Consider the following 22,263-nt stretch of genomic DNA (forward strand, 5'->3'; position numbering starts at 1 on the left):
CTTCTTCAGTGTAACACACATACACATACCCCAAAGGGGCAGGGCAGTCCTGCATTAGCTGAGAAAAATCCCAAGCAACTGAAATCAGTTTGGGGATAATTAGAGCCCTAGTTTGAGCCCAGGTGTGTGCAAAAAAAATGAATGAGAAGACTGGGGTGGTTTTTGTAAAAACACATTAGGAACGACTGTGTCTTGGGCATGTCTTGCTCAAAAGACCCCAAATTTGAACCACTAACCCTACCCCACGCCCCCATGAGACAGATCACATTATCGAGACAATCTGAGCTAGGGTGTGGATTGTAGAGCACTTAGGATAGTAGACTTTTAAACAGCAAATGACTCTCAATCTTACTTATAACAAAGCTCCAGCTCCGCTGTGATATTTATACACAAATATACATCTTCAATGTGTTATTGCTATCGATGTTTAAAGCGCTAACGATCCTCAATATAGCCATCTTAAATGGACTGATCTCTTAAAAGTTGTGACAGAGGTGGATCTTAAAGGGTAGTGGTCATTAATATCTTTACCAGTGCGAGCTGAGTTAATGATCAAGATACTCAAATCTCATGCCCACTGATTGCCAGCAAGAGCTCGAGGAGGAAATCCCTCTTCCTTTTTCCTCCTCCCATCCATGTGTAGCATGCACACTTGGCATTGTTTAGTTATTTATGTTTCCTTCTTCTGAACCATCGGGCCAGTGCTAGAGGCGGGATGCCAGATTTAGATGGACCAACCCTGAACCAGAATGTCAGACAGCAGGTGAGTTTCTGACACAGCCATCTGTTGTGATGCAGCAGGAGGCAGTATGGCAGAGTAAATGGACCTATGACAATTCCTGTGGGCCTAAGGTGACAACTGTACTAAAACTGGCATTTAAGGGCCCTTTTGGTGGCCACCATCTTGCTGAAAAGCGACCTTTGTGATTCTGGGCAGCGTGGAATCAGGACAAATCTAGGAATCTGACTTTGGGGTGGCTTAGGGTTCTTTCCTCACCCCAGTTAGGCTCATTGACTGATCCCAGACCTGAAGAAGAGCTCTGTGTAAGCTCGAAAGCATCTCTCTCTCTCACCAACAGAAGTTGGTCTAGTAAAAGATATCACCTCACCCACTTCGTCTGAGCTCAGGCTGAGACACTCCTGTTCGCTAGGCAGTGTTCCACCTAGGTCTATCCTGGCTGCAAGTTGGTACCATCTGATGGCTGTTGTGTGGATTTCTCTCCAGTCCTTGTGGGAAACACATCTACATCAGAAAAACCATCTGGTTCGAGAGTCTCCGAAGTGAGGTCTGGAACTAAACGGCACTGGAAGACTGAGCTCCTCTTCGACTTCAGAGGACCGTCGCTCCATTTAAAGCACAGAGGTGCGGTGGTGTGGGGAAAATTTGTTCATGCTGAATTTGTTCGGTGATTGCAGAGAAGAGTCTTTTTCTTTCCTATTTCTGTGGATTATTCAGATTCATGATTCAGCCCCCAGAGGAATGGCTCTGGAATGAGGACATTTAACACCCACTTTCCGTTTCGTTACTTGCAGCCTCCATTGAAATGAATTTAGCAACAGTCCTGGTTCTACTACACCTTGTTACTGTTACACAGCACACTACAAGACAGTTACTAGTACTGTAACTAGTTACTAGTACTAATACAATGGTACATTAAGCAACATAACTGAAAGTGAACTAGACTGGTCCAGGAAATTATCCAAGGATATCATGTGATGCATAATCCTTCTTATTATATTGTATTTTTAAAGAATAAATTAGTGACGTTCTACTTACTGTACCATGGTCCTGTGACCCCTTAGATGTGGAGCTGTCCAGTGCTGATCTTGTTCTTCTCTCTTACAGATGCAAATATTATCACTGGGATCAAGTGAGATATTTGTTTCAAATCTCAATGACCCTTCAATTCAGGTCAGTGTTGGAGAGGGCTAGATCAGCACTGGTGTAAAGCAGCGTAGCTCTGTTGACTTTCCTCTCGACTGTATTGCCGCGTGGAACTTCAGAGAAATGTCCTCACGTGCTGAATCTTTGCAACCACGTTGCAGCAAATGAAACCAGAAATTCTGTAAAAAAAAAAAAAAAAAAAAAAAAAAAAAGTTATTGAGTTTGGTTTTATTGTTCTTGTTACAGAGAATCATGTTAAAATGATTCACAGAAAACGCCCACTCTTCTTGGTCTTTTTTTTTATGCTATCTTGATGATTCTCAGACAGCTTTTGGAATGGGGAAGGCAACTGAACTGAAACAAGGAGCCATTTTTCTAAATTCTTTTTAATATACAAGAACAATGGGGGTTTTTTTAGGAATTTTTGTTTGTTTCTTTCAATTAAATGGAAAGATGTCTGCCTTGGTAACTTTTGTAGAAAGATTTTAAATGTAATCTTCAGGTCTCCACCAGAGCTAAGCTAGAAGGTTGACTTTGTGGCTACAGAATAGAGCTATAAGTCAGGAAATCGAAGTTCTGTTCCACACTTGCTGTGTGATCGTAGACAATTTCCTGTACAATTGACCAAGGGGGAAATCCCAGCCGCCTTTCTGACTAGCTTGCTGAGGAAACAATGGGGCAGCTCCTCCAACACACACAAAGGAAACCCTTCTTTCTTACTGGTGTACTCTGCAAGAATTTAGTATCCAGGATGTCGACAAGAATAGCAGTTATAAATGTAGATTTACTCCAAGGCAGCATGGTCTCATGCATTTAATTCAGGACTGAGGTCCAGAAACTCTTGTGCTCTTACGCGTGCTCAGACACTTATGTGCTGTGTGGTCCTGGACAAGTCACTTAATCACTCTGTGCCTCAGTTTCACCATCTGTCAGATGGGAAAAATACCTACGTCACAGGGGTTGTGAAGAATAATTAGTGTTTGCAGAAGTGCTGCCTAAGTGATCAGTATTATTATTCCATATTATGTTTCCCGTGAGGCACTGCGCACATGTTCACCTCTTGTCTGGTCGCTGGTATTCTGGACCACAGGCTATAAGTTCTGCACAGTGCTAATAACTGATCTGCCTATCAGCTAAGAGCATCTGACTCTCACTGTGGAAAAACCAGCCCTTCAAGTGCTGCAGCAAAACATAGTGTGGGAAATGACAAAAGGGACCTTGTCAGAATGGTAAATTCACTCCTGAGGGAATTTCCCAGAAGGTTTCTTTTTCTCCCCGCTCTGTAATTTTTCCCTTGTGAGGCTAGAGAGGGAAAAGGGGAGGGTGACACTCAGATGGCCCCTCTTGTTTGCACAGCTCCCTGGGCACATTCTCGCAGTGAGCTGATTCATATTCATCATTTGATGAAGGAATAATTGAAGCTAATTTCTTGGCCATGAAAAGGAAGAGTAACAGTAAATGAATGTAAAGCTGTTGCCAAGGGCACATAGGAGGCCTTATTCCACTGCTCTGCTGTATTGATGTGGACAGTTGGCTTGTGTTCTGCCCTGCCCTGGCATGGCCAGAATGCCTTAACGTAGCAAAGATGATCTTGATTTGTCATGTCTGCCCTTCACTGGACCTTATTTCTTAGACACTTGTTTTCCTTTCACTCTTTGTGTGTATATTAAAGTAAGAGAGAGGGAAGTCTCATGTCAGTGTGTGATTTCATTTTATTAACATCTCAGCCCCTAAAAACATAGGCATTGCTTCTCCAGGAGAAGATAGAGAACCCAGTCTTTCTGCTGGCTGTTCCGTTCACGTGTGGGGCGTTGTCTTCCTCTATGCATCCAATATTTGTGTAATGTTAAAAACATGCTATGCATGTTTACAGAGTCTCCAATAAAATAGAACAGACCTAAAGCATAAATGCATCACACAATTCTGGTATTACAGAAAGAATATTTTAGAAATGGAGATGATACAGTAGAGTGAAACAGAATGATACTTAGACAAGTGGTGCTTCATTAGTCAGATGATTTAGTGAGACCAGACCTGCATTCTGTGGCAAGCAGGAGTTTAAGAGTAGACTCTATTGAACCACACACACATCCTTATGGGAAACAAGAAGATAAAAAAGCAATGAGGCTTGTGGAGCTAATGTCAATTATAAGATCTCCAACAAAGGAATGGCTAGAAACTAAAAAAAATGCACTTGGATTTTCTTTACAAATTGTGTAGCTGATATGTAATCATTTTTTCTCGTGTGTGTGCGCGCGCGCACAACTCAGCACAGTGGAGCATTCACTGTTGTTAAAGTTCCACCAAACACTCCATTACAAACCTCTTATTTTTCATGTTTCTACTTTACAGCGGTTGGAGCTGTAATTTTTCATGTTAAGTGTCTGCCACAAATTGTGGTTTTTTGTTATTGACAACTTGAACAAAATCCTTTCCTTTAAGAAGAAAACAGCAACAAAAAACCCTTAAATTAAAAAAATTTTGATAATGCAGCATTAAAGCTGCTGAACTGGGCACTCGGAAATCAGGAAATCCAAGAGTTAAGGTTAAACATGCTACCTTAACTCTCATCCATTGTGATGTATATGACAATACATTTCCCAAATTCATGCTCATCTTGTCTCAGGCACATGTTTATATATAAACTTCAGAAGGAATAAGTATTGTTTGAGAAACAGTATGCAATCGCATATCCGAAGATTCTATCATAATGCATACACACACAGGGTCAGAGTTAAGGTTGCATGTTCAATCTTAGCTTTAGTATTTCCTTACTTTGAAGTGCTTAGCTGGACAAACAATATATTCCATTAATGTAAGGGGGAGGAATGACAGAGGATTGCATTTAATATGTATAGTAAAACCTGTTCTAAGCAGCCACCCAAAAGACCAGCAAATGTTAGTTGCCTCATAGAGCTGGGCACTAACTGAAGGTAAAAAATAAAACAAAACAATAAAAAATCACTACTGGCATCTTTGGGATAATTAAAAGTGGTCTTTTAAGACATAGTTGCTTGTTGAAGATTTTCTTTATTGCATGTGTAATGATGGAATTGTCGGATTGTTGGATTTCTGCTGCTACCTGCACACTTTTGAGAAAACAAGCAAAACTCTTTGCTGTACTTGTAATATACATTTCTATTAAGCTGCTGTTCTCTTAGAATAAATGTGTTTCCCGTACATGCCAATAGTCATTTAGCAGCATAATCTCATTGGTAGGGACTCATTTTTTCCCACCCCATGTTAAAAAATAGCAAATATGCGATAGTGTGGGATGTAGATTTTATTGGCGTGAGTTTGGGAGGGGTGTTGTTATTCAGTAGTGGCTATGCAAGTCACCCTACACAAGTGCCAATAAAACTTTGTTCTTTGCCTTTTGTGTTGTAGAAACTGTTTTGGGAAAGAGTTGGAATCCATTTGGTACAAATGATATTGTAGTCATTGTTTTGGGAAATGCAAGCTTGTGTTTCATAATCCAACAGTTCTCAAACTGCTCTGTGAAGAACTGCATAGTTACATTGTACTAACTCCAAGTCTTGTTTCCAGCTGCTAAACTAAGTTAAAAGAAGCTAAAAATGCATTAAGTATTTCCTCTTATTACTTTTTCATGTAAAAAATGGCTGTAGTTGCCAAAGAGATGTTATTCAATTAATAAATTCTAAGGCCAGAAGGGACCGTTGTGATCATCTAGTCTGACCTCCTGTATAGCAGAGGTCATAGAACTTCTCCAAAATAATTCCTAAAGCAGATCTTTTAGAAAAACATCCAGTCTTGATTTAAAATTGTCAGTGATGGAGAATCCACCACAATTCTTGGTAAATTGTTAGTTAATCTCTCTCACAATTAAATATTTGTCTAGCTTCAACTTCTGCCTTTGCCAGTGGGGCAAATCATGGTCCACGTGGGAAAAGAGATGTCCATGAGAAATACCTACTATTAAGATGCAGTACATTCCAGAAGCGTGACATCATTTAGTCTCTCTGCGCCTTGGTTCTCAATCTGTAAAATAGCTGTTCTCTACCTCACATGGGTGTTGTGAGGATAAACATAATGATTTGTGAGGTGCTCAGATGCTATCCTAATGCGGGGCAGAGAAGTTCCTAAGATGGAGACAATGATATAATAATTTTTAACTGTCTGCCCTTATGATCAATCTTGTTGAATCTCTCTCCCTATCAGACAGCACACGGGCAGCCAGGAAAGCGAGTTGGTTGGGGAGCACAGCTGGTGTGGTAAATATAAGTACCAATATGACAACTTCCAGGAATCTAGTAGGAATGCCAAGCCTTTCCATAGGAGGAGCCTGGAGGGATTAAATCAATTCCAAACAGCCATGAGACCGATTAAAATCAGTCACATCCTGAAGAGAGAAAAAGGAGCAAAATTCAGCCCTGGTGTATTTCCATTGAGGGCAAAGGCATCCTTACCTCCCAATCTTCAGCATTAGCCAATAAATGCTACTTTCTCCCAGACCACACTGCAAGAGAAAACAGCTGTACATCACCACCTGGAGAGATGTAGAGAGCACATATTTCTTCACATTCTCAAGCAACAGAAAATCCCTGAAAATGAAGGGTATTTTTTCCCCAAAAAATTATTTTAATTAAATGTTTAAAATTTTAAACTCCTTTCAGATTTATCTCTTATTTAAAAAAACAAAAATAAGTGCAGTGAAGCTACTTAAACAAATCTAGTTTGAGGTACCGGCAGTGTATGGTTTAAGAGGCCACTGACGGAATTATTTTCCCGCGGCTGTTCATCTATTGTGCTCAGGGACATGAGTTCTCATTGTAAGATCTGGTGGCTGAAAGTTGAAGTTAGCGAAGTTCAAGCTTGGTTCTAAGATGTACATTTTTAACACTGAGGGAAAACTAATGATTGGAACAGCTTACAAGAGCCTGCAGTAAATTCACCATCACTGGAGTCTTTAAATCAAGAATGGACGTTTCCATAGGCTACACTCTAGTTCATCCATAAATTGCTGGATTTAGATGTAGGAAATAACGGGTGAAAATCTCTGGTATGTGTTATCCAGGGGGTCAGACTAGATGATTAGAATGGTCCCATCTGACCTGTCTCTCTCTCAAAGTGTGTAAGTGCGTAATTGTGGTTTTGGGTGCAGGTAAATGTGACAAGGTATTTTTGGAATTTGGCATTTAGCACTGAGCCGTGCTAATCCTCTCAAGCCTATGCAGAGGACCAAACCAGAGTGCAGAAGATGATTGTGACACAAAGCCAAGAGCCAATGAAACCTGAAGAACAATGAAAGTAATAGGTGGCAGGTTTAAAACAAACACAAGGAAGTATTTCTTCACACAACACACAGTCATCCTGTGGAATTCGTTGACAGGCTACAAACTGTGGAACTCAAAGGCCAAAAGCATTGCTGGGTTCAAAAAAGAATGGGATAAGTTCATGGAGGATAGATCCATCAATGGCTATTAGACAAGATGGTCAGGGATACAATCCTGTGCTCTGGGTGTCCCTAAAGCGCCAGCTGCCAGAACCTGGGACTGGATGATAGGGGATGGATTACTCAGTAATCGCTCTATTCTTTTAATTCCCTCTGGCCACTATCTGACCCAGTATGGCCATTCTTATGTTCTTATCTTCTATGTTCTTATGACCCTTGGAAGAAGTTCTTTGGAGCCTATGTACAGATCAATGTGCCATGTAAACACATTTGTCTTGATTGTCACTTTTCAGCAAATACTACACCTGTGCTAGTGAAATAATACAGAGCCGAATTTTCAAAGCTGTTTGTTTGCCTCCTTGTTCTTTTGAGCCATCAATCTCCATAGTACATTTCTTTTGATGTATATATGAAAAATGATTCAGAAGTTGAAGGGACTGACTTACAAGGGAAGATTAAATGAAGTAAATTTGTGTAACTCGTCTAAATGCCAAGTAAAGGGAGACATGATAAGAGATGTACTTGCATCTGAAGGGTGTAATTGCTAAGGAGGGACTGGAGTTGTTCAGGGTGATGCTATGGGAAGTAACTGTGAGTAATGGGATGAAGTTGAGAGAGTGTATGTCTGGCAGAATATCAGAGAGAACCCCATGAGAATGAGATGTATTGGGCGGTAGAATTGTTTCTCCCAAAATGGAGTGTCCACAAAGCCAGTAGAAGCTCCATCACATGAGACATTTAAAACTAGAGTGGACACAGCTCTTAAGAACTGACTGTAAGGAACAATCCTGCATCGGCAAAGGGTGGATGTTCTGAATCACTGGTTCTCAACCTTCTTGGGCTCAGGACCCATTTGTAAATGTTTATGGCCTGTCACGACCCAGTAAATAGTCTGGGGGTGGAGGCTCTGCCTCCCAATGGGGTTGTGTCCTGCCCAGCACTCACCCCACAGTGGTGGCTCCTGCAGCTCTTGTGCTGTGGGGCTGGCTGAGCTTGGCTCTGCACTGTGGGCGTTGCCCTCTCCAGGGTTGCAGTGATGCTCAGGTTTGGCCCCGCCCCTCTGATTGGACCAGATTTGTGTGAGGGGCGTTCTGACCTGGCTCATGCAGTTACAGGGCCACTCATTCACATTTAACCTACCCGGACTCCTGTCATCACAATGGCTGGGCCAAAGCTGAGTGGTGCTGGGACTCCTGCAGCTGCAGTGCCTGGAGCAGGGAGGCAAGCCCAGCCAGTCCTTTGGGACAGGACCACAGGAGCTGCCATGCGATGCTTTGAAACATTCGGGCAATGCAAATGTGGGTCCCCACTCACGGGTTAAGAAACCCTGTTCTAAATGACCGAACCGGTCCTTGCCCATCTCCATTCTTGTTCACTCTGTGGTGTATTAACATGCCTGGTTCCTGTTTGCATTTCAGGGCTGCCTTCGGCAAAGAGTCAGAAGTTCTCATTGGGAACCTGGGAGATAAACTAATCCCACAGCAGGAGATCCTGCGGGATGTCAGCGACCTGAAGGCCCTGGCCAATATGCATGAAAGCCTGGAGTGGTTAGCTGGTCGCACAAAGGCAGCCTTCTCCAACCTTCCTACAGCTCAGAGTGAGTAGCTACCATGGGTCTCTTGATTTTATGGTCTCGATGATTGTGATGATATGCAGAACCCCTGGAGTACTGCCCAGTAGCTGGGATACCACTGAGCCCTCTGTCTGGCCAGCTTGGGCTCCCTCTCATACTGTGTTGCTGTGAAAAGCCACAAACCTCTGGCAGGTATTGAACGTACACAGCCCGCAACAGGCAGGGACCACACTTCGCTCAGTTCAGTTGAACACTTTCCAGCCACTCACGAACCAACAATAGAGAAACTCCATCTGGCTCCTCAGCCCAGGATCCCAGGAGTACACTGTCTCCCTGGTTGAAAAGCCTGACCAGTGGAGATTATTATCCAATCCACCCTTCCCTCAAAATGGAAGGAATGTGCACCAGCTTGAGTTACTGAGCAGTTTGTCTAGACACTTCACTCAAAGACACACTGGTTAGGATAACACATTAAACAAGTTTATTAACTACAGAAAAATAGATTTTAAGTGATTATAAATGGCAAGTGTAAAGCGATTCAAAGAAGTTACCAGATGAAATAAACAGAAGGTCTCAGTCTAAGTTCTACACACTAACAAGCTCTTGAATTAACATCGCACCCTTGTTAGCTCCTACAAGCAATTTCTTAAATGCAGGCTGGTCAGCCTTTCCTGCCTGAGACTCTCTCCCCCCCCCCCCCCTTTCAAATCCTTTTGTCTTCCAGACAACCCTTCAGGTGTCCAGTTGAATGGGAGTGGAGCCCTATGATGATGTCACGCTCTCCCTTTTATAAGCTGTTTCAATTTGCTAGAACACTCCATGCATGTGACGTGGTGGCTGCTTCCCATTGGTCAAGCCACCCCATTGCATACGTGCGTCCTACAGGGAAACCTTCACTGTAAGCAATCCTTGGTGGAGGATTCTTTCTTTGATGGCCCATTTGAATGTCTGGCCACTTCATTGTTGTACTTCAAAAGCTGATTTAGGTGGTTCCCACCTCACAGCATGTTCTAGTAGCATTTACAACAATATTTTATAATGTCACATCCTATGGTAGCACGTACAGTCCAACAGGTTATTAATGTTTAGCAGATCAAGCCTTTTAAAAGAATTCCACACAAGGCATATCATACAGAACATATCATAATTACATGACATTGGTGAATATGAGGGTTTTGGAGTGTTGTTTTCAGACACAGGATGTCACAATGGTAAAACCTGCCAATAACTGTCATGAAATTGGAGAGGAAAACCTCTTACAGGCTAGACCCAAGGGGTTTTAAAATACACATGCAGACGTAGATTCTGCTGGGTTACAACTCACCCAGAGCTAGTCTGTTTTTAAGGAGCAGCCCTACAGCATAGGGTGTGTGGAGATGTATCTTCAGGATGGTGGCACTGGAGGCAATTGCCTTAGGCAGCCACAACTCCGAAGGTTCAAGGAGAAGCACAAGGCCATGCAGCTCCACCTTTCCCCAGAGCACAGTATATGCTTCCCTCTGCACAGTGCCAGCTCTGCTTGCTTCTATGGCAGCACTCCCACGCCCACACTCCTCACAGTAGGGGGGCACAAGCCATGGGCAGTCTTTGCATGCAGAAGCAAAAGGTGAGGATGGCGTCTTGCTCCCATCCTTCTCTTATGCACACACAAAGGGCCAGACGCAACACCGTCCACAAGGTTTTAAATAGCTCCTGCTAATGAGATTACATAAAATCATAGAAGTTGAGGGTTGGAAGGGACCTCAGGAGGTGTCTAATTCAACCCCTTGCTCAAAGCAGGACCAACCCCAACTAAACCATCCCAGCCAGGGCTTTGTCAAACCAGGCCTTAAAAACTTCTAAGGATGGAGATTCCACCACCTCCCTAGTAACCCATTCCAGTGCTTCTCCACCCTCCTAGTGACAAAGTTTTTCCTAATATCCAACCTAGACCTCCCCCACTGCAACTTGAGACCATTGCTCCTAGTTTTGCCATCTACCACCACTGAGAACAGCCTAGCTCCATCCTCCCTGGAACCCCCCTTTCAGGTAGTTAAAGGCTGCCATCAAATCTCCCCTCATTCTTCTCTTTTGCAGGCTAAACAAGCCTAGTTCCCTCAGCCTCTCCTCAAAAGTCATGCGCTCCAGCCCCCTAAACATTTTTGTTGCCCTCCGCTGGACTCTTTCCAATTTGTGCACATCCGTTCTGTAGTGGGGGGCCCAAAACCGGACACAATACTCCAGATGGGTCTTCACCAGTGCCAAATAGAGGGGAATAATCACTTCCCTCGATCTGCTGGCACTGCTCCTACTAATGCAGCCCAATATGCTATTAGCCTTCTTGGCAATAAGGGCATATGTTGGCTCATATCCAGCTTCTTGTCCACTGTAACCCCCAGGTCCTTTTCTGCAGAACTGCTGCCTAGCCAGTCGGTCCCCAGTCTGTAGCTGTGTATGGGATTCTTCCATCCTCAGTGTCCTGCACTTAGGCTCAGATATTAATATTGGGCCATTGGAGCACTTCTTATGTTTAAAATAAAATGAGGCATAGTTGGTCATTAGGTATTTTAGAACTGTTTTATATGGATCCAACAGAGAAATAGGATAACTTACTTATTTTCTATAAGATGCATGACATATAATAGGAAGAGAATGCTATCTTTTCACTTTCCCAAATGCCTTCATTACCTCTGGTTTCTTCTGGTTATTCCAAGGCATGGAAGATGGGGGGAAGATTAAAACAATTCTATTAAAAGAACATATTTTTATGAAAGATCCACATTGGAAAGCAGTTTAGCCATCTCAGCTTTCCCATCATACAGTACAGGAGGCAAGGAAATTGCTCTGTATTGAGTTGAAGCTGAAAAGCCTGCTTAGGAGGAAAAATGATTGAGAGATACTCTTTTAACTAGCGACATCCTGGTTTATATATTGAAAAGGCTTATTACTGTGGCATTGTTACACTGGCAGACGATAAATCTACTGAGACGGAGGTGGCCCCACTCATACTGAGATGTATTGTGGTCCAGTGGATAGAGTGCAGGACTGGGAATCAAAAGACCTTAGCTTCTATTTCTGGCTCCACCAATGTCTGGCTGCATAAACTCTGGAAAATCATTCTACTTCCCTGCACCTCAGTTCTCTGTGGATAATGATAGTACCCTCATCTGTGAAGTATTTGGAGATCTATGAATGAAAAAGGCTAGGCAAATGATTATTTGTTGCTCTTATTATTAGCATTGTTATTTTTGTTGCCTGCAGTGATTCTTGGCCAAAGCAATCATGCAGCGGAAATACAAATTGAGCTCAGCAATTGCTTCCTTCTTTCTGAATGAATGAATCACCTGTACTAAAAATACAGTCACTATTCAAAAATGCTCTAGGAATAATACTACACTTTCAACTTAATAATAGTTTTGTTGTTTGTAGCCCACTGAGTTCCCTGACACGATTGATACTGACAGATCTGTGCCTGTAATGTTCATTGTTATGCAGAGGATGACATCTTTGACCTAATAATGTCCCCTATGCCATTTCATTGTAGCAATAACATGCTCTGCATGGTGCATCTCAGGGTGATTATTACACTTCTGGAAATTTAAAGGCATTGAGCTATCAGACTCATGGTATAACACTCTCCCAAGCATGCTATAATTGCCTAGAAAAGTACTGTCTCTCATGTCTTTTTCCTTAAATGATTGAGGGACATTCAGCACATCAGTTAACTCAATTGGTACTCTTCCTAACCATTTCATTTTAAACAAGCTTTTGAATAGTAGAAAGACTTTATACCAGCCGACCTTTTTACTGTGGTTGCTTACGGAAGGAGGGTTTATTTCTTGATAAATAACATTATAATGAATTAGCTAGTGTGTATGTTTACCAGGATTAAAATCGCTCCTCTGTGTGTGTTTCATAGAGCCTATATTGCTAATAGTTAATGAAGATTCTCCTTTAACTCTAATGGCAGGGGTCTGTGTTCTTTTGGAGCAGGACTATCCTTACTTTTGCTATGATGTTCCAAATGGCTGTAAGGTGCGCCTCTACAAAGTGGCCGCTTATTTGTTACAGTTACTTCACATTTCTTTAGCTCCCTCTCATGGAAGATCCCAGCGTGCTTTACAATCATTATGCATCAACATCCTGGCAAAGGAGTTAAGGGCAGTGTTAAATGCAGCTACCTATAGGGTGGAGTGAAGCAGCTGTTTAACCACAGTTCAGGAAAGGAAGAGAAGGGAATTGTAAGTAGACCGAATGGAATTACACAAGTGAAATGTAGCCGGAACACTAATGTGGGCACACTGCACTTTTTGCAGCTTGTACTAGTTCAGTCACACCAGTGCAGGTAGCAGTGGTGTAGTTGTCTGGGTTGAGATTTTCAAAGCACTGAAGGGCAATTGGTAACCATTCTCATTAATTTGAATGGCCTTTGGGTATCCAAATACTTAACTGTCATGGAAAAAATCTCAGCCTTAGTCTTAGGAAAAGTGCCAGGGGATCTTTAACCACCCCAAACAATCAGGACCTAACTTTACATCTCATTTAAAAGACTCGTCTTGGGCCCTCTAAGCATTTGACACAGCCTGACTCAGCTTATCTAGTTGAGATAGGTATCATCAAGGTGGTGTGATCAGCTGACATTTAAAGGGTCAGATCCAAAATCCTTAGGCCCCAACTATGATTGACTTTAGATTGCTTTAGTCTGGCCTCTGGTTTCTAAATACCTGGGTTAGAAATAAATCTGCTATGCAATATTACAAAGAAAACATTTTACAAGACTAAATATTTTTGTGTCCCCCACAAAGAATCATAGCGAAAATTGACTTCTAGACATTATTCCCAGAGCTGTCTTAGTATTACAAAGAATATTCTTTGGGCCTGTCAAGTACCTATGTGCTGTGAGCCAAGGTTGTTAAAATGAAAACATCATAGTTCATTTCAGCACCGGTTGGAATGCAGGGATTTAAAAAAAAAAATCAATGTTTCCCAAACATAAAAGGGCATAATCATGACATTCCCGCTTCAGAGAGGATGTTACATACAGTGGTGAATAAACATAAAAGTACAAAGTATAATGTTTTACTTGGCAGTGTCCTCCTTACAATAAAAAAAAATCTTGCTTCGTAGTAACTTTATATTAATGCACGAAACCGTCTGTACACAAATGCAAGGAGTAACTGAAATGAGAAAGGACTAGCGGTGTTACTAAATGATGAAGTCTATTGACCTAATGGTCATAAGTGAAACCTGGTGGGATGAGACTCATAAATGGAATGTCAATATAGCCGAGTGCAGTCTATACAGGAAAAAAAAATTGAAGAGAAGGGGCAGAGGTGATGGCATGTGTCAAAAGTATTTACAAATCTACCAAGCTACAAGGAAGAGTGTGGTGGTGAAATTCTGTCTACTTTCCATCAGGACAGGAGAACAAACAAACAAATAAATAAATCCTGGACTGACTTTGAAAGTGCTTGAAACAAGTGGTTACTGAACTCTTGGGGGGTTATAACTACCCAGATCTGGCTGTTTTAGTGATTCTGACAACAGTGCCTTAAAACTCACTTGTCCTACAATGTATTCTATTCTCGATAGATTCTTATACCGCACTCATCCCCGTAGTATCTGAGCACCTAAATACTGCTCTCCACACTGTACAAAGGAGAATGGGGCAATAAATAAGATAAATAAAGGTCTCCCGTCATAAACTGCAACTCACCAAATTCAAGTTCTGGCAGACTGCCACACAGGCGGGGGTCCTGAGCTCTACGGGCATTAGGAAAACGGATCAGTTTCTCAATTTCAGCTTTTTGTCACTTAGATTTTGAGATATTTGCAGATTTGAAAGCAGTGGATTCTGTGTGAATGCAACTGACTGACTGCACCTTGATTCTTTGTAATAATCTGTATACAGAGACCTCTTCATGATTTCTGTGCCAAGTTTATAGAGTACTGCCTACCCCTCTGTATCAGCAGGCTGACTTTGAGCTATAGGGCAGCATGACCGTCATTGTCATCTTCTGTTTCTGAACAGCTCCATCTTCAACCTTATTTTGTACTTTGGAATAGGTGCTATATTAAGAGCCTCTGTCACTTGAACTACAGCAGTGATTCCACTAGAAGGTAGCAATTGAAGGCTCTTATCCTCTCTCTCTGGACTAGCCACCAGATTGGGACCAAATATGCTTGGCCGGTGTGTTACCTATAAAAAAGCAGGATAAGAAAATGAAAGCTTTGCTGGGAAAATAGAGAAGCAGTTCGATGGGACTGGAAACCGGGACTCTGGGCTTTTCTTCCAGCTGTTCGGCTTTGGACCAGGACATTCCCACTTGGGGAGAGATTTTCGAAAAGGACCAAAGTGATTTAGGAGCATAAATCCTGTTGAAAGTCAGTAAGACTTGTGCTTCTCAGTCACACAGGTGCTTTTGAAAATCCCACCTTTGTGCTCATTTTCCTTATCTGCATAGCAGGGTCACCAGCATGTAGCCATCTCTCAGCACTGCTGTGAGGATTATTTGCTTAATGTTTATAAATTGCTTATGTGGAAAATACTGCTGCTGCAGTGGGTCACGCTACGCAGGACCCTAGTCAGAGACGTCTGTTTATCCTGTCTGCGACACTGCTATGGACAGAGCCTGCTGTCCTTCCCAAGTCCTTTTCAGCTCACCGAGGGGGATATATGCTCTTCAATCCTAGCTGGTTCCTCTTCTTCCCTGGAGGATAAAAAATCCTCTATTCACAAGGTTGTGCAGGGCAGGATTCAGCAGCCCTGGGGCTCACTTCTGGTTTATGTTCCTAAAAGCTCATGCTTCAGGGTCTCGGCCAGTCACCTGCAGGGGTAGGATGAGATATTTCCCCTCCCCCTGTGTATTCTTCGTTTTTGCTTTTTAACGTCCTTCATCTGAAGCATCACAGATAGTCACGGCTGGACGTGGGACGTTGGGGCGATGTGTAGGAGGGGGCATGTGGGGTCAAGTGCCCCCACAGCTTTTTGCTCAGCCTGCCACTGGGGGATCGAAAGGGGTTCTGTCCTTCTCCCGCTGCACCTGCCCCCTGGCGTATTTGGCCCCTGTCCCTGGCAGCCCGGCCCGGGCGAAGAGTGGAAAGGACAGGACGGAGCCACTTCTCACACCGGCTGAGGGTCACCGCCACCGTGCAGCACAGCGGCTCCCTTCAAGAAGCTGGCTGGGGAGGTTGCAGCAACAGCCTGTCCCTTCCGCTCCCCACTTGGGCCCAGCTGCCAGGGACACGGGCCGAGCCGCCCAGAGCCGCCCCTCCCTCCTGGCACATTTCCGGCTCGCTTGATCCCTGTCCCGGGCCAGGCAGGGAGCGGTGGGGGTGGGCTGCCGCTACCTCCCTAGCTGGGCTCTCTCTCAGGCAGCCAACGTGCTGCACAGAGGCAGCGACCTGGAGTGGCCACCCTCAGCCAGCATGAGAAGCAGCTGCTTGGGCCCGGCTGCCAGGGAGAGCGGCTGAGTGAGCCAGAAATGTGCCAGGAAGGCGCAGCAGGACAAGGACAGAGAACCCACTATTCCCCCTCCCGCCCGCAGGTATCTCTGGCGGGGACGGGGGGTCGCTGGGAAAGATGCCAGGAGCAGGTTCCCTGGCCTCTGCTCAGCTGGAGGTAGGGCGTTGTCTGCCTCCCCGTGCCTCCACTGCTGAGGTGTCTGTGAGCTCTGGGGAGACACTGGTGCTGTGAGTCTCCCCAGGCCGGGGCTGGCCCCAGCTGGGCCCAGAGGCACATGATCCCCACTCCTATGGCCCCAGCCCCCCAGGAACCAGCGGGATTGGTTGCCCTGGCCCAGGGAGGTGGGGCTGAAAGTTCCTCCCAAAGGTGACACGTGGGGCGGTCATGTGTCCCCCCTTTTACATTGTCTCTCCCCCCACCTCCCCAGTATAAGGAAGCACAAGTCGTCTGTGCTCTCAGGTGCTTGGCTGGCTGGCTCCTGCTCACATGCTCAGGGTCTACCTGATGATCGCCATATTTGTGATCGGGAAGGAATTTTCCCCCGGGTCGAAGGGCAGAGCTTGGGGGGGTTTCCCCTTCCTCTCCAGCGTGTGGGCGCGGGTCACTTGCCAGAATTATCTGGGTCTATCTGAGGTAATCATTTCCCTGCCACTGCGGGAGCCTGAGGCATTGGTGCACCTCAGTCCCTCCTGTTTTGTGGCTGTGTCACAGACTAGTCCAGTCTCCTGGGGGCTGTAATGCTGTGGTCTAATTTCGGTTGTTGGGTTTAGTGTGCAGATGTTGGTGGCAGCCTGTGATATACAGGAGGTCAGACTAGATGATCTGGCAGGCCCCTGTGGCCTTCAGCTCCAGGACTCTCTGCAGGCAGCAGCTGCAAAGCCCCTGAATCAACAGACAACAATTCCCAACCGTAGCTACAGGTAAACATCAGACTGTTCACTCAAGATGAAGAGAAGAGAATCAACTGAGAGTCAATGAAAGCACTTTACCCGGGTTCTCATTTTGAGGCAGAAATGGGAACGTGGGAACTTCAGCTGTCAAACTCAGCGACTGCTATTATTTATACAGCATCACGTGTGGGCTACATGCTTTACAGACCAAATGAGAGCCAGGCTCTGTCCCGACACATGTGTACGTTCATTTTAGATGTGGTTCAACAACTGAGAGCAACAGACAAGGGAGAGGAGAAGAGCACAGGACAAAAGGCTGCAATAATAAGATGAGACTCTGTGATTCCTGGTAGTATCACTGATTAATTTTGATATTTGTTGTCTTCCGTGCTATTAGCAGCGTCTCACTTCATAGCTGTTTCTTGGAGCTTGGCGCCCCCATCACTGTCTGTCCATCCATTCTTACAAGAAAGGATTGTCATTCACGTATGTGTAAGGATGTGCATCATGAAGCCCAGCTCTTTGTTCTTTTCCACAGGCCCTGACCTGTGATTACGTCTTAGTATGACGTTCTGGACCTATTTGAATCAATGGCAGAACTGAATTCAGTGGAGCCAAGATTTCCCCCTTAGTTGTATTATCAGAAGTACATTTATTGGAATATATCAACAGCTTATTTCTTTTAGCTCCCCCCACATGCCCCTCCTTGGGGTGTCTTCCGCTATAGAAAAGCCATAGCTTTTTCATGTAATGACATAGCAGATGTTACGTGAATATAAATATATAGAAAATGGATAACATTTTGAGGCATACACATCCGTCCCAACCATGAAAGTAAGAAAATGTGATAGGGAGGTGTGTGTGTGTGTGTGTGTGTGTGTGCGTGTGTGTGTTAAGGAAGTCTTTTGTGAATTCCACTAAAGAAAGAACTCTATGTAGGTGACTTTTTGGTTAGACTGTCAAAAGGCCCCTTACTACAGATAAAAATTCAATAACCTTTCACTGTGAATGTGCCACAATTATCACTCATTTAAAAACAGTCCTGCTAATAGAGTGTTTTATCATGCCGGGCAGTCTCTGCATTGTTCATTATTTAGTGTTTGCTAAGCTGATGGCACTTCCATAGCTCTCCCCTTATCTACACTTCTTCAGAATTGGATTTTATATTTTTCAAACCAGTCAGATATGACAAAGCCATTTTCTTTTTCTCTTGTCTTTTAAGGGAGTACAAACTTCTTTTTAACAGTAACCGTTTAAGGATTAAAGTTGCTGGAAGTTACTGAATTAGCCGGGGTAGTCAAGCAAATTTTAAATAGATTGTATGTTAAATGGAAGTTGGACTTTCCTCTCTTCCCCCCTCTATTTTTCAGTCTCGTTGTATGTAGATATAACATACTATCCTTCTGAAACCCCCTGAATATTATACAGAAATGAATTATAATGCACAGTGATGAAGCTGGGAGACAAGATGTTGGGGTCTTACCTGCTGCATTATAAGATGGTTGTATACTGTGTGCATGTGTAAAGATGGAAGATAATGACATTAGCCTAACACCGTGGAGACACAAATTTAAATTCAACTGATTGTTTTGCATATAGGAACTTGGAACTGTTACAGTTAGCAGTTACTTATCTTGAGTTTAAAGAGACTCTGGGGACTGAGAGAACATAAAGACAGAATTGCCTTTTTTCCTTAGAGAAATTACCTCAGGTAGAGGTACAATGTACCTGTGTGTATGTAAAGATTATAATATGATCCTGTGTATACCCAAGGAGATACTTGGTCCATTATCATCTATCATTCTGTGTCTGATTTCTATTTCCTGTCTCTATAGAAGAAGATTTTAGGGGTGTATTAGAATATTACCATGACTATTCCTCAGCTGGAAGAACGGCATCATAGTGATATTCTCAGGAAAGGTAACATGTTGAGATCTTAGTCACATTTCCCCATCCATAGATCATACTGCTGAAGAGATTGAAGATCCATAAACTGTTTGTCTGTCTTGACTTGGAATAGTTTTGACCTAGTGAAACAGGAGTAGGAATGATGTTTCCACAGAAAGGATGTGCACGCTCAATGGCTAGGCTTTCTGAGACTGTTCATATATTGGGATGCTTCCCACCCATCACTGTTAGATTCTGCTTCCGGATGAGTACTGAAGGGGGAAACTGCAGGACATTGAGAAGAAAACATTCAGAAGCAACTTTAAAGAAACCCCCAAAATCTCTCTGGAATAATGAAACGGTGACAGCTCCCAAGATCCTACACAAGTTCATCAGATTAGCCCATAAACGTTCACTTTCCACTAGCTGCTGAGGAAAAGAGCAAAAGCAGCATAAAAACTCACTGCAGAGTCAAGTTCAACAAATTATTTTCTAAACAAAGAACTGCTCCCCGTACTTGAATCTCTGTAGGGGAGATTCCCTTTTGAAATGAATACTTCAAGTTCCGTGGTCTTTCAAAGCAGAGGTTATATGGATCAGAGATACCACAGGAGAGGAAGTAAGAGTTTGGGAAAACATTGAAAACAAGGGAGAAATGTAAAGAAGTCTAGCAATATCCCAGTGTAGCCAGCACTCCTGGTTTGATCGTGCAACTTGCAATTGTTGGTGCTTTTCTTGAAGCCGGGGCTCCTGGAGTCATATGATGAGGTGAGAATCTTTGCTTTCATTTAAAAAAAATATATATATATAGTCCTTGCGGGTCTGGAGAAATGCTTGAAAACATGACCCCCAAAGTCTACAACACCAGAAAACAAATTTAAAAAACCCCAAAGTTGTTGGTTTTATTTTAAATCTCATGATTTTTAAGCCAGTCTCATTTTTGAGGACTTGGTATTTTTTGAATGTTTGGGGCTGATAATACTGAAATGCATGAGAGCAAGTGAATTGTGACTACAGTTAAACAGAGCAAGAAACCTCATAAAATGCATTGGAAGATACTTGGCAGGGTTAAATAACACGAATGCAGAGAGAAATAATAAGAAAAAGAGGGACTTTAGAAGAGAACCCAGAGAATGGATAATGCTTTCAACAGAGACTTGAAGTGGGCTGGAGAGTCAATGAGGAGGAGAGAGAGAGGAAAGCAACGGTAGCAAGCGTGTGTAGAGGGGCAGAGAGGCCCGGTGTTCGAAGAATTGTACAGAAGAGAGAGATGGTCAAGTTAGCCTGGAGCAAGACCATGGAGTGTTTTGAAAACAAGGTTGCAGATTCTGAACTGGCTCGTTGAAGGAAGCGAGGTGCTGGTGTAGCTCTTAGAGAGCCTGAGTCCGGTGATTGGGCTTCTTGGTATGTGTAAAAAGGAATGGAGCAGCTATGTGCACATGGTAGAGCCTGGAGAGTTGGGACGCAGTGAAGACATAAAAGGGGGGGGGGGGGAAGAGTCTCGTTCCCTTGTGGGAGGAGTTAACCATGCTGCCTTTGCATGGGAAAAAGGGAAGCCCCTGCTGCTCTATTGGAGAATGAAGCTATGTCTGTGCTACAAGCTGGGGGTGTGATTCCCAGCCTGTGCACGCGTGCTCATGCTAGCCCTCATCTGAGGTAGCCCATTAGAAATAGTACGTTAAATTCAGGGCAGCGGTGAGAGGCAGATGAGATGAGACCAAGCACGAGTATGACGGCTCAAGCTGGGAATCGCCTCCCTACCTCGAAGTGTAGACGTAACCTTGGAGGTGGCAGGAGTTTGTATCAGTGGGAGCTGTTGGGGGAGGGGGGAGAAGAGGCAGTGGACTGATTGGGGCAGGTAATGACCCAGGGGGCAGGGTGGCCGGCGCTGTCCAGCAGTTCTCCAAGCTCCTTTGGTAGGTATCTACCCCAGCTGCAAACCCGCTAAGGAGTGCGGAAGCAGGGACCCCCTCTTGTTCTGCCCAGTCCAGGGAGCTTGGGGAGGGAGAGTGCTGGGAAGAAGCAAGTGGCAGAGAGAAATTGGATAACCATGGAGCCCTTAAGATGGAAATTCCTTAACTTTCCCCACAGCCCGATTTTAACTAGAGATGTAAAAATTAGTGGAATTAAAAATCTGTTTAAACGTTCTAAAAATAGAACGGTTAAATGCCGGGGGAGGGGAAGGCGAGCCGTGCTGGACTCAGCTTCTCACTGCCAAGTGAGACCTGCCCCAATAGCAGCTGTTCCCCGCCCCGCCGCAAGTGCGCAGCCGTAGCTGGGCAGCTCTCACTCAGGGAGCTGACAGAGCTGAGTCCATCTGTGGCTTCCCCCTGCCTCCTGCACCACCACCTGCGCTGGGCTCCACGCTTCCCCGCCAGCACGAGCTGCCCAGCTGCTTTCATTTGCAGGGAGCCGAGACCAGCTGCAGCTGTCGTCGTCCCCCCCCACACACACACCACCACCAGTTTAAATGGTAATCAGCTGTTTAAACGGTTTAGCTTTTACATCCCGAGTTTTGGCTAGCTTCACAGCTGGGCCAGTGTCCGGAGCACACCAGACATCTGGATCAAAACAGCTCTGAGCTCTGGAAAAGTTCTGAAATAAAACTTTCCAGCACAGGCCTACCTGGCTGTATGTATGCCAGTGCTATAGATTGTATTACCGAAGACCACCTCAGAGGGCATGCCACACTGCCTGGAGTTTGGCTCTGCCTCTCTCTGCCCAGAGGCTGCGCTAGTTACACCACTAACCCCAGAAACATTTCCAACCTCTCAATTGGCGACAGCAGAGACGTTTCATGAAGTGCACGCCCTCATCTGCATGCTTGACATTTCAGAGCCGTGGATTGTAATTGCTCGTTGGAATAGGTGAACCTTACAGTACAGTGTTTTGTGTATGGCATGAAGCTAATCACTGTGTTTGGCTAAGCCAACCACCTGTGAGATTTGAATGGAAGGTATAGCAACATGCTGTGGAAACATCCCCTCCTGCCCTCCCATACACACACAGAAGGGGCTTAGCATTAGCTGCAGTATTTGCTTCTTTCCAAGAAGGGTATTACCTCTCAGCTTTGTCTCGCTCTTGGAAATGAGGAGCTTCCTTAGCCCTATTCAGCTGGAGATGACGGAGCATCTCCACCAAAGGACGCTGAATCCTTCCACTGACAATCTT

At 44.2% G+C, this 22,263-nt stretch overlaps 1 protein-coding gene across 1 annotated transcript in view; it reads left to right on the plus strand.

Annotated features, from left to right (window-relative positions):
* Positions 1-22,263, plus strand: part of EXOC4 (exocyst complex component 4) — a 542,063-nt gene that overhangs the window by 450,893 nt on the left and 68,907 nt on the right. Inside the window, exon 14 of the mRNA XM_067534924.1 lies at positions 8,717-8,895. Coding sequence (XP_067391025.1) covers positions 8,717-8,895 — 179 coding nt within the window. The remainder of the gene's footprint in view (positions 1-8,716; positions 8,896-22,263) is intronic.

The sequence above is a fragment of the Emydura macquarii genome, unplaced genomic scaffold, assembly GCF_026122565.2.
Source record: "Emydura macquarii macquarii isolate MOO-44397 ecotype Brisbane River unplaced genomic scaffold, CSIRO-AGI_Emac_v2 contig_3470, whole genome shotgun sequence".
Lineage (NCBI taxonomy): Eukaryota > Metazoa > Chordata > Testudines > Chelidae > Emydura > Emydura macquarii.